Here is a 13,052-nt window from a genome sequence, read left to right as displayed (position 1 = left end):
AAAGTTTAGAAATCAGATGGATTAATATTTTCTTACATATTTAACCACATTAATTATAGTATATTCCCATTGGAATAATTATCCATCAATTAATTTTTGGAATTATTATAATTAATAATTATTAATGGGTTAAAAGATATTGTTACTTAAATTTTTTTATTGTAGCAAAAGACACATAACATAAAATTTACCATTTTAACCATATTTAAGTGCACAATTCAGTGGCATTAAACACATTCACCATCTTGTGCAGCCATCACCACTATCTGTTTCCAGAATATTTTCATCATCCCAAACAGAAGCTATGTACCCGTTAAACAGTAACTCTCCATTTCTCTCTCTCCCAAGTCCCTAGTAACCACAATTCCAGTTTCTTGTCTCTATGAATTTACCTCTTATGGGTATCTCATATAAGTGGAATCATAAAACAGTATATTATCACCCACTTTTTCTTTAATTTACAAACTACAACTGTTGAATAAACTCATGTTGAGATTGATTTAGATATATAATGTTAGAAATCATAAATCATATCAATATGTCCAGAACTCTGAATTCTAAACAACTGTGAGTTTTATTTCTTTTTGCGGGGGAGTATTGGTATTTCAGTGGTATAAAATACCAGTGACAATAAAGAGGGAAAAAATCTTAATTTATAGTCACATTCTATTTATCATGTTCAAAAAGCTAGGTCAAAGAAAGATATTTGAATAGTTTGTAAAAATTTTGAATCATGCTTGGGTTGGTCACTTAATTTGATCTTTATTTTAAAGTTCATTTTCTTTATTCTTTGTAAGTCAAATCTAGAAATTTGCTTTTACAAAAAAGTTTAAATTAGTATATTAGACTAATATCAGTTGAAATAATGAAGGATCAGATGTTTATTCGTAAAAATCAAAAACTCCTACATACCCACACTCATCCATTTGATGTGTAGCCACATCAAAAATGGGCTACAATTTTTTTGTTTTTAATTTTGAAGGCCTTCAAGAGGTATAATCCAGTCAAGATTTCAGGAAAATTCCTGTACCAGGATATATATTTTCCCTTGCTTTTAGACATAGTCATTACTTATTTTATCTCTGCCATCTAACCTTTTATAAAACTACATCTTGATTTGTTATAACCAGTAAAATATCTGAAAACTAAAAGCTGGATTGAATCTACATTAACATTCTGCCAGAAAAATCAATGGTGTCGTGATAATAAAAAGGTCACTCTGAGTTTCAGTACCATTTCTAGTGTTTCTAGTGTTCAGAGGTTTTAAAAATCTCTCTTTCTTACCTGCAGTGAACAACCATAGGTGTGGTGTCATGTGCTCTGCTTGCTCGAACCAACTTCACAAAGTGAACTAGAGGGGCACTGTTTTCAGGAACCCCGTGCTCAGGCCAAGCAGTAAAGTTACACTGTCTAATGGTCATGCAATCCCCATGCTAGACAAAATGACATTAAAGAAACATGATAAGACAGCTGACTTCCCAGGTTTTTAAGGTGATCTTTTAAAATGACAATTTACCAAACAGAAGAAACTGTGTTTTCATGATTTCCTATAAGAGAAGCCTTCTACTATTGCTACAATAAAGAAAATTGCCTTTCTGTATGAATGCAAACAATGAGAAGGCTTGCAAGCAGATGATAATGTAGGGTATTTAAATTCAAATATAGTGTAACATTTTGTAACACCAGAGTAGTAGATTTTGAACAATTGTGACCTAAGAACTTAAACACACTCACAAATTATTCACAACACAGGTATAGAGTATCTGATAACGTCAGAAAGTATAAAGATCCTTATATCATTTTCTGTGTTTATAGGCCTTTATATTATATAAGTGGGATCCTATGCTATCGCTTCTGTATTGGTTCTGGATTAAATAGAAAATCCAATTTTAGGATGTAGACAGAGACAAGTGATTCAGGAAATTCCTGTTTTAAATCAGATATTACAGTTTCTTTATAAAATAAGATAAACTTAGTGATCTAGTTGTTTCCTCCTTTTTCTTCCCCTGTCTACCTAAGAATTTGATATTAACTGGTTAATATGAACTTTAAGTATATAATTTGGAATTAAACACAGTGACGTAGATATTGAAGGCAGGTGCCAATTCAAAACTTCTATTTTGAAAATAATAGAAAAGCATTATTGAATATACAGGTATCAAGCAATATGTCTAGAAATTAATTTTACTTTAGACATTTAGAACATTCATATTTTATATCATGTTCGACTTCCCCTCCTTTTTTTTACCCTTTCAATTTTCAGATCTCTGATGGTCCAATCTATTTGAACATCCTCCATTAGCTTTGTAATCACTATATCTCCGAAGACAGTAACTGGTTTGTTGTCCTCTGGCCAATACTGATGGCATCTGATCTGTATTCAGAGAAGAATCACCAGTCATAAGAACCATTGTTTTATATAGATACGTTTGTGTGTGTGTGTGTGTGTGTGTGTATAAAGTATCACAGTTATCGCTGCTAAGATAAAACTGCTTTATAGATGTCCAAGTCATTGATGACTCAAAGTATTAGCTAAAATTGTCACACATATATTAACACAATTGTAAAAGTTTTGTGAAAAGATTTTCAAATAACTTACCCGCCCTTTTTCAAAACACTGTGTTAGCATTACTAATGTTTTTGCTCTGGTTTCCCACACCATTCTCCAAAAATCCCCAACTGTTCCTGGTAATGGACCTTGAGTAGCAATAAATTCATTTGGACATAAGTAGCCCTAGAATGATATAATTACAACACTGCATCAATATTTACATATATATAGTATTTTTTAGTTTTTGAGCAACGTAAGAAAAACATACTAGTTTAAGATGACCTAATATTTTAAAATATTGTACACTTTTGAATGCTAAATAGTAATAGATACTCAAAATTTCCAACATTAATTTTAACCTCACAATGTAATATACTATACAACTAACTGTTCTTAAAATGTATTTCTAACTCTGAATAAAGCAGTAAAGACTAAAAAATAATGATACCACTTTACAGCAGACAATATGCTAAGCATCTTATAGTTAATATTTCAATTAATTTGTTTCTTATAAAAACCTTGTGAATTAGAACTATTATTATCCTCATTTTAGAGAGGAAGATACTGAAGCTAAGGAATGTGGAGTAATTTGTGGTAGATTTCACAGTTGGTAAGGTAGTCTGAGTCCAGAGCCAGTGCTCTTACCCATTTCACTAAGTTACTGTCATATATTTAAAGATTGTGCAGATATTTTCATACTCTTTCTCCAAGAAATTACTTATCTATGTAAACTATGGCATTAGTAATTATTCTCCAGAGCTCCAAAGCAACAGTAATGTGAATAATAAGAAGGTTCATTTAACTAATATAGGACCTGAGATTTGTCTCAACCCTATTATGACAGCTCTTGTAGATTTTATCAAGTTATTCTAAAACTCAGTCCATTCACCTGGAATGTAAGTATGCCACTTGAGTAGTATCTGTGGATTTTTCTTAAAGAAAGGTACTGTATAAATAAAATATAGTAATGAAATTACATGTATTCCAAACATCAAAATATTTTGAGGAATGAGGATTAAAGGTGAATTTTATTTTTAAATTGGAATTATCTCAGTAGCCAGAGAATATAGTATTACACAGAATAAATATACATTTTAAAGCTCAAGGGGCCCTAAAATCTAATCCAAACAGTGTATTTTACTTTAAAGAATAATGAGCCACTTGTGATTTTCCCAAAATCACCCAGTGACAGTTTCTGGGATAAAACCTTGAGTCTCTTAAATAAACTATATGCTAAGGCATTTCTATGTTTCCAGTCTCAGTTGAAATATATAATTATTTTACATTGTAAAGGTCTTTTTTTTTAGGTTAAAAAAGTAATATATAGTCAATTTAGAATGTTTGGAAAATTCAGAAAAATACATAACAGAATGTGGAATTAATCTGTAATCTCACTATCCAGAATGAAGCACCTTTAATATTTTAGTCACTTTCTCTACAGACTTTTTAAATATGCACATTCCTCCATTCAAATTATATTTATGAAGGTCTACTGTGTGTCAGGCACTATTCCAGGAGCTGAGGATTCATCCCTGACTAAAATTCCTACTCTCATTTATCTTATATTCTAGTTAGGGGACATAGACATCAAGCCTATTAATACGTCTGTTAAATAAACAATTTACATAGAGTTTTTAAAAGTGATAAGTGTTGTGAGAGAGAGTTTTCAGAAAATAAGGTGTTCAGAAAAGACTCATGGGTGAAATCTGAGGAAAGAACTGAAGCAGAAAGGGGAGTAATCCCTTCAAGATCTGAAGGAAAAGTGTTCTAGGTAGAAAGTCAAGTATAACAGCATTAAAGGAGAGATGTGTCTGGAATATTCTAAGAACAGCAAGTGGCTGGAATGAGGGGGACAGTAATAGAAGGTGATGTCGGAAAGAACAAGGGAGGGAGGACAATGGTGCTTTAGGTCCTAGAGTAGGTAGTTATAAGATCTTGGCTTTTACTTTGAATGGTATGGAAAGCCTTTGAAAGATTTTGAACATACAGAGTATATGGTTTAAGAGTTTCATCCTGGTTTCTGTAAGACAAGCTGATATGGTTTAAAGGAAAAAGGAGGGAGAGTAGTTAGAAGGTTATTGCAACAATCCAACCAAGGGTTAGTTTGGGCGATAGCAATGGTGATTGTGAGAAGTGATAAAATCTGGATAAATTCTGAAGACAGAGCCAAGAGAATTTGCTTATGGATTGGATAATGGGTATAAGAAAAATAGAGGAGTCAATAATGATTCCAAATGAAGATGGGGAAAACTTCAGGAAGAGCAGACTTAAAAAAAAAATTTTTTTTTTTACTTAAGTATAGTTGATTTGCAATGTTGTGTTAGTTTCTGGTGTAAAGCAAAGTGATTCAGTTATACATGTATAATATATATTCTTTTTCATATTCTTTTCCATTATGGTTTATTGCAGGATACTGAATATCATTCCCTGTGCTATACAGTAAGACCTTGTTGTTGTTTATCTATTTTATAGATAGTACTTTGTATCTGCTAATCCTGAACGCCTAATTTATCTGTCCCCTACCCTCTTTCCCCTTGGGTAACCATAAATTTGCTTTCTATGTCTGCGAGTCTGTTTCTGTTTTGTATATAAGATCATTTGTATCATTTTAGATTCCACATATAAGTGATATCATATGGTATTTGTCTTTCTCTTTCTGACTTACTTCACTTAGTATGACAATCTCTAGGTCCATCTATGTTGCTGCAAATAGCATTATTTCATTCTTTTTAATGGTTGAGTAATATTCCTATGTATATATACACCATATCTTTATCCATTCACCTGTCAATGGACATGTAGGTTGCTTCCATGTCTTGGTTATTTTAAATAGTGCTGCTGTGAACATTGGGGTGCAAGTACCTTTTTGAATTAGAGTTTTCTCCAGATATATGCTCAGGAGTGGGATTGCTGGGTCATATGGTAACTCTCTCTTTTTAAGGAAGCTCCATACTGTTTTCCATAGTGGCTGCACCAATTTACATTCCCACCAACAATGTAGGTGGGTTCCCTTTTCTCCACACCCAGAATAAGCAGGTTAAAAGGAAAATCAAGAATTCATAATGGAAATATTAAACTTGAAATTCCTTTTGGATATTCAAGTGGGAATGTCATGAAGGCAATTGGGTATATGAGCTTGGAATTCAGAAAGAAGTCCAAACTAGAGACATAATTTCAAAGTAGTTAGCAAATAGATCTTACTTAAAATCGCAAGAATGGTTGAGATTGTCAAGGAAATGAGTTTGGAAAGAAACAGTAAATTCAAGGATTGGGCTGTAGATAATTTCAGTGTTTGGTGGCCAAGGAGATAAGAGAGAACCAACAAGACTGAGATGAAAGTGTCAAAGCTCTAGATGGAAAATCGAGAGAATGGTGTCCTGGAAGCATTTTAAGGGTGAGGACAATTAACTGTAATTGATCAATTTATAAAATGTTTCTCCTAGTTATTTGCATTTCCCTTTTTCAGGGATTCAATGTTCTTTGGTACTATAATCTTCTACCAGAGTAGACGAAATCTGATGTTTCTGATACGATTACAGCTCATTTGCATCATAGCCTTTAATCTTCAATCTCCAGCTATGGTAAAAGCTATCCTCAAATTGGAATAATTTCAGGCATCTCAGGTTGACAGGAGAGATAATTTGGGGTGGCGGATTTGGGTCTTGTCCCATTACGTAATGTTCTTATTGTTAGCTTTCTTGAAAACATTCCTAAAGTCACATGTACAATTAGTGGTTGTTTACAAGGATGCAGTATCTATTTTCCTCCCTACCTCTCTCCCACAGTCCATCCTTAATCAACATTTTCCAGGCTCTCTTTGAGTCCTAGCTTCAGGAACACAATTCCCAAGAAGAGCCAAGGGCAGAGAGATAAACATATAGTAATCTAATTACAGACCCAGGCCTGGAGTTTCCTAGTCTTAAAGTACATCCTTCAGACCACCTACTGGTCTTCCCTTTTCCCTTCTCCAGACTTCACTTTTTCTTTTCCATCTAAACACTAGTTATTTTGCTTTTTCTCTACCTTGTTCTATAGTTCTTCTCCCTTTTCCTCCAGCTTCCAAAGAAATAGGAATTCATAGTCCATTTTTAGATGGCCTTTGTCTTTTGCTCCTGGAACAAGTGTTCATGAACTTTCAGATGGAGGTGCCATGGGACAAAAGTGGGGAGTTGGGGGAAACTGAGGTGTCAAACATTCATTCTGAGAAATCTTCACTATTTCTGAGGTGAAGACTGCCTGAATTTGGGGATAGAGAAGTGAGAGGCCACTATGGTATTATGACTTTGTCTATTTCCATCTGTTCCTGACATCCCAGGTGAAGGAAATATCCCCAGAAGTAAAAGCAATACAGCATACTGCCCACTCCAGTACTGAAACCTGCCTTAATATAAAGTGCTTTCCATCTGGGCCTGCTTACCATGTAGCTCAGTAATGATTACGCATATCATTATATATGGGTCTTAGTGACTTTGTTGTAAAATTTATTATATTACAACATCACTTGACCACAGCAGAATATATATACATATACATATATATATATATATATATAAATGTACTCAAATTTAGTTTATTGCTCATCCTGTATTGTGATCTTCTTATGGTTGTCTCCTGACAACTTATAATATTTAGAGGGAACACTGGGGGTTCATGAATATTCCTTTATTTATGTGTGGTTCAGTTATACCTCCTAAAACTGTCTGGTTGCCTTCCTAATCATATTCATAACCTATACTGTCATCCCATAACTGGCTGAACATTATAGGATATAAGCTATTCATTTGTATCTACTTATTGGTGAATAAAAATGATATGAATTAATAGATCACTGATACAACAATTTGTTCTTGCTCTGTTCTATGGTATCACAAAATATATGATCATTGATTAAATTTAAATATCTAAATGTATATATGCCTCATTCTACAAATCAAAGTAAAACTTCTACATGCTATAGTGTTTAGGATACAATTAAAATTGGTAAGCACAAGATTTCACCAAAATCTTTAGAAAAGAATCACATTTTCAGGGAATTCAGTGACTTGATAAGTGAATAAAATATGTCATCACAATAGTAAATTTGGGTTTTCTTCAAAATAGATTTAAAGTTCTAGCACAAAAATAGGATGAAATTCAAAGGATGCCTTATTAACCTCTGCAACCCCCCTGTCACTTCTCCTATTAAAAATCTTAAATGCTCCCATTGTTCACTTCTTTCACAATAAGATTCAATATATAATTGTAATTTTGGAGTAACTATCAACCAATATAAAATTTAGGATGAATTCTTCTTTTCCCCCTTAACAGAGTCTTGGGGAGAATGGGACATAGGACAGGTTATGTTTGATGTTGGGGAAAGGATGGAGCATCACATAAGCAGAGCCCCAGTGGGACCAAGTGAAATGGCAGGCCTGGGTGAGAAGACTATGAATAAGGAAAAAATAAAACACCAATGGGAGTGTGGGCAGTAGAGGGAACCTTCAAGCATCTGTAGAGTCATGATAAGAAGCATAGTTAAGCTTGCTACATATTAGAATTGAAATCAGTGGTGAAAATATAAGAGAACATATCTTGTTTTTATAAAACAACTGTGTATTTGAGTAGTTCAGTGATAGAATCATCTGCCTTAAGGAGGAAATAGGTGAATCAATGCCAAGAGAGGCTAGTATCTAATTATAAGTAATTTTTCAGAAAGATTTCCTGGGTGAATGGTTGGATTAAATAACCACAAAAGCAGTTCCTACTCTCGGATTTCGTGATTGTGTCAACCCAAGTGGAGGTCTTGGGTGCATCTAAGGTTTCTGTGTACCTATGATAGTGGTGAGCATTGAGAGAACAAAAGAGCCATGGAGAAGGAGAGGGAGAGATCCTTAAAACACTTTGGTTTATTCAACTTTCAATCCAATGCAGCAAGCATTTATTATCTATGATGTGCAACATAGTATACTAGGCATGTCACAGTTCACCCCATGTTGGTTCACTTAAGATATGCTTGTTGAGTAGCTACAATGGAGTGCACGTTCTGTAAGTAGCTGAGGATGAAAAGAACAAGGCATCATAGTCCCCCGGAAGGACTGAAAATCTAAAAGGGAAGAAGAGCATAATAGGTTTTTATATTATATGGACATGACTGTACATATGACTAATTTTTCTTTGAAAGAGAGGTTGGCCGACCTCATTGTGTACAGAGAATATTCTGACAAACGTAGGAAATAGTGGAAAGACCAGGGGATATGTAGCTAGAAGTTGTACATCTGCCACTTATTAGTGAAATGATCGTTGGGTAAATTGCAGTCTCTGTTTGGAGCCTCCATTTCCCCATGTATAAAATGGGGGTACATAATGTTGTAAGGAACTGGTACATTAAATTCATAGGGGTTGTAATGAATTTCTTGTTTTAAATAGTTTGAAGAATACTGCAGTATTTATGTTTTATAAAAATATATATAAAAATAGCAACTTACAGAAACATAGCTGGCATTAATATAATCCGATCCTGGAATACTGGCATCAGCTATCAGTTTCACTCTGTTATTGTTATCTAGAAGAAAATATAAGAAATTAATGCTAATTCACTTTGCTACTTTCTTACTATAGCAGTAATAGAAAGAGGTTCATGATATAACATCAAAAATTATAGACGGCTGTACAACTTTAAATAGAAATTCCCTCTTATTCCATATTTCCACTACCCAGAGACAATGACTATTAATATGTTCTTGTATTTATTTCCAGTATTTTCTATATATATTCATATAAAATTGACCACAAATGGGCAATATACACACTATTCTGCAAAATTCTTATTTACCTGTATCTTTCCATATTAGCATAAACAACAATATGTAGCTCATTACTTTAAAAAGCCATATAGTACTTCAGTGTTTGAATATAACATACTTATTTAGCTCTTTAGAGTGATTTAAACTCATCTCATTTTGTTATTATAAAAAGCTGAATAAATATAACTGGACTTTTTGCACATATGTAGGAGTCTATTTGTAGAATACATTACCAGCAGTAAAGTTCCCAAATCATATTGTGCATCTCCAATTTTGAAAGATACTGACAAATTGTTCTCAAGTTATATCACTCTGAACAAAAGTGCTTGAACAATTTGAACAACTGTTTCCTCTTACTTTCACTGCCATATTATTAAACATTTTAATTTATGACGTTTTGATAGATACAAATTGAAGTCTCCTAATATTTATATTGATTTTCTTAAATATGAGTGAAATTGAGCTTCTTTGCTTATGCCTTGGCCATTTTAAATACATTTTCTATTAATTTTCACATGATACTATTTTTCTATTTTTAAAAATATACTAAGAATGTTTTACATGTATTGAATTTTTCTTTTAGTTTGTCATTTGTCTTTGCCTCTATCTATTAATCAGTTTACCTGCTAGCTACCTTGCCATAGATAAAATTTATATATTTTGTAATCAAATTTCTCATTATTTTTCATTATGGCTTCACTATGGCTTCTTTTTTTTTTTTTTTTTTTTTTTTTATAAATTTATTTATTTATTTATTTTTGGCTGCTTTGGGTCTTCATTGCTGTGCACGGGCTTCTCATTGTGGTGGCTTCTCTTGTTGCGGAGCATGGACTCTAAGCATGCGGGTTTCATTACTTGTGACACGCAGGCTCAGCAGTTGTGGCTCAACTGGCTCTAGAGCACAGGCTCAGTAGTTGTGGCACACAGGCTTAGTTGCTCTGTGGCATGTGGGATCTTCCCAGACCAAGGCTCGAACCCGTGTCCACTGCATTGGCAGGCAGATTCTTAACCACTGCACCACCAGGGAAGCCCCCACTATGGCTTCTTGTGTGATATATTCAAAGGTCTTTGTCACACCAATATTCTTATTTTCACAAATTCATTCATAGTTCCTTCTGGAACGTTAATAGGTTTTTCTGCTTTTGTTTTAAATATTTTGATTTTTGATCCATTGGGCTTTTTTTTATCTTATATTTCTTTTCTTCTAAATTTAAACTTTTCTGAGACAAGGTTTATAATTGTATTTTATGTTTTTAAAATTTTATTGAAAAGAAAGCTCCTTTAAATTACCCATGACTAGACTTTGACTAGTTCTAATTAGATTCCTTGACTGATCTTTATTTATTTTGAAAGTCAGATTCTTTTCAGTGAATCAAATAGTGCTTACTAAACTACCATATAATCAACTTTATGATTCTGACTATAAAAGTAGATCTATCAATTCATTATTGACAGGGATGGTTTTTGTTTTGTTGTGTTTGTTTGTTTGTTTGCAGTACGCAGGCCTCTCACTGTTTTGGCCTCTCCGTTGCGGAGCACAGGCTCTGGACGCGCAGGCTCAGCGGCCATGGCTCACGGGCCCAGCCGCTCCGCGGCATGTGGGATCTTCCTGGACCGGGACATGAACCCCTGTCCCCTGGATCGGCAGGCAGACTCTCAACCACTGCACCACCAGGGAAGCCCTGGGCTTTTTTTTTTTTATTATTAAACAGAATGAGGTAAAATCTATCTTGTTTGTTTGTTTGTTAACATTTGGAATAACAAATAGTCCATCCTTACCCCCTTGTTCAAAACACACTAGTTTTCTCTATGTGTTTAGGACTATTTCTGGACCATTTATACTCTTCCCTTAATTTATCTGCCTATTCTTTCTTTAATTCCAAACTTTTAATTATTATTTAGACTTTTAAGGTATGGCAAAATTAGATAACCTTTATGCATTACTTTTCTTCAAAGAAAAGTATCAAAAAAATTTTTTCCTGAGAATTTTTACCGAGTTGGTATTATAATTGAAATGTCCAGTGCTAATTTTAACTAGACAAGGGAATGATATAAACTATCTATTAGTACTTAATTATTTTGAAGGTTTTTTGTTTGTTTTGTTTTGTTTTTAATCTTAATGGGAAGGCACTCAGTACTGGAGGAAAAATAGGTAAATGTGGGTTTGTGTTTGAATTACAGATGATCTATCTACCATTTATGGCATTGGGTGAATTCCTTAACTTCTCTGTTCCTTTGTTACCTCAGCTATAATATATAGTTATAATATTTATTTTCTAGAATCCTCTGAGGGAAACTTATACAAAAGCTTATAGAACTTATAAAGCCGTATAGAACACAAAACACGTTCTTATGTTCTTAAAATTAAGCATGTTGTATGTTAAATGACTTTGCTGTACCATTAGTAATCATAATGACCTGACCAATGTGTTTGAATCTAAAGAAGGGGGACTGTTCAGGCAAATTTATGTAAATGATTTATATCCCAAATATTTTGAATTTGGTATGATCTGCCTATTTTAATGACATTGTGGCCAGTCATGTAACTAAGGAAGGGAAGCCATCAGGTTTCTGTTCACTTGATACGCCTGCTTATAACTGAGTCAACAGCAAGCTAAACTTTTCTTCATAGTGTTGGAACACTTCTGAAGGTCATAGTGTCCTGTCAAAGAGAGACTTGGAAATCTCTTCTGCACGCATTTGCTGCTAATTCTAGTATCTTAAAGCCCTGTAAGCTAATATCTTCTAAAATGCACTGTGATATTTGAAATCCTACTTCCTACCTTACTCAGGGGAAACAATGAATCTCACTTAGCTGGCTCAAGCTAAAATTCAGACTCCATTAAATGAATTCATTCTCTACGGGAGAAAAAAAAAAACATTTCAGCTTTATGGCTTCTCTGCAGGCACAATGGGAGAATGTATTTAGTTTAAACATTTCATTTTCTTGTTCCATGTATATGTGGGTGGGGACGAGGGTCTGTTTGTCCATATAGGCAGAAGTGAGTTTACAGCTTGTCTTCCAACCGAGGTTAGGGAAGTAGGTTTATCATCTCCAGACCATAGACTCTAAGGGCCTGTTACTAAATTTTTTTCACCCAGAAAGTTAGAAGCTTTTAAAAATAAGCAATCTATTGATTACTAACAATCATAAGAACTAATATTTAGGAGAGCTTCCTGTGTTCTGGTACTGGGCAAAGTGATTTACATGGTTATTTCATCTACTCTTGAAAGTTAGGAGGTCGACACCACTAAATAATATGTCCAGTCACTAAAGTAGTTAGTAGGTAAACAGAACTGCAGCCCAGGAAGTTTGATTAGAGCCCACATGTTCTTAGTCATTTTACTATACAGCAGGCAGTATGTATTAGTTGACCTAATAAATTATTCTAATAATATTCTTGAAAAATATAACATTCTTCCTAACAAAATTATTTCTTATAGGACCTCCAACTCTTTAAGAGGACACTTAAGAAAAAGCTTTCCCCTAAAAATCCATTAAAGGATATTGGATGTGGATGTAGTATATTATTAGAAAAACTACCATAAGTTTTCTGTACTGAAATCAAGAAGAAAGCAGAATACAATTGGACATTATCCATTTGACTCTAGAAAAGGCGAAAAAAATGCATGCAAAGCTTTTAATATTCCAAAACGTCCTTGGTTTACAACATAATTCCATCTCTAGTTATTTTTTGTCTTAGCTTTAGATATCCGGA

At 33.7% G+C, this 13,052-nt stretch overlaps 1 protein-coding gene across 2 annotated transcripts in view; it reads right to left on the bottom strand.

Moving 5' to 3' along the window:
- PTPRQ (protein tyrosine phosphatase receptor type Q) overlaps nucleotides 1-13,052 on the bottom strand; it is a gene marked incomplete at both ends in the record, with an annotated part of 257,217 nt that overhangs the window by 7,976 nt on the left and 236,189 nt on the right. For both annotated transcript variants that reach the window (XM_079715271.1, XM_079715270.1), the window contains 4 exons: nucleotides 1,285-1,433; nucleotides 2,249-2,374; nucleotides 2,600-2,734; nucleotides 9,016-9,092. In XM_079715271.1, the coding sequence (XP_079571397.1) occupies nucleotides 1,285-1,433; nucleotides 2,249-2,374; nucleotides 2,600-2,734; nucleotides 9,016-9,092 (487 nt within the window). The remainder of the gene's footprint in view (nucleotides 1-1,284; nucleotides 1,434-2,248; nucleotides 2,375-2,599; nucleotides 2,735-9,015; nucleotides 9,093-13,052) is intronic.

This window comes from Hyperoodon ampullatus (genome assembly GCF_949752795.1).
Source record: "Hyperoodon ampullatus genome assembly, chromosome: 11".
Taxonomy (NCBI): domain Eukaryota; kingdom Metazoa; phylum Chordata; class Mammalia; order Artiodactyla; family Ziphiidae; genus Hyperoodon; species Hyperoodon ampullatus.
Note: the sequence above shows the minus strand (reverse complement) of the source record. Positions and strands in the feature narration are given on the sequence as shown.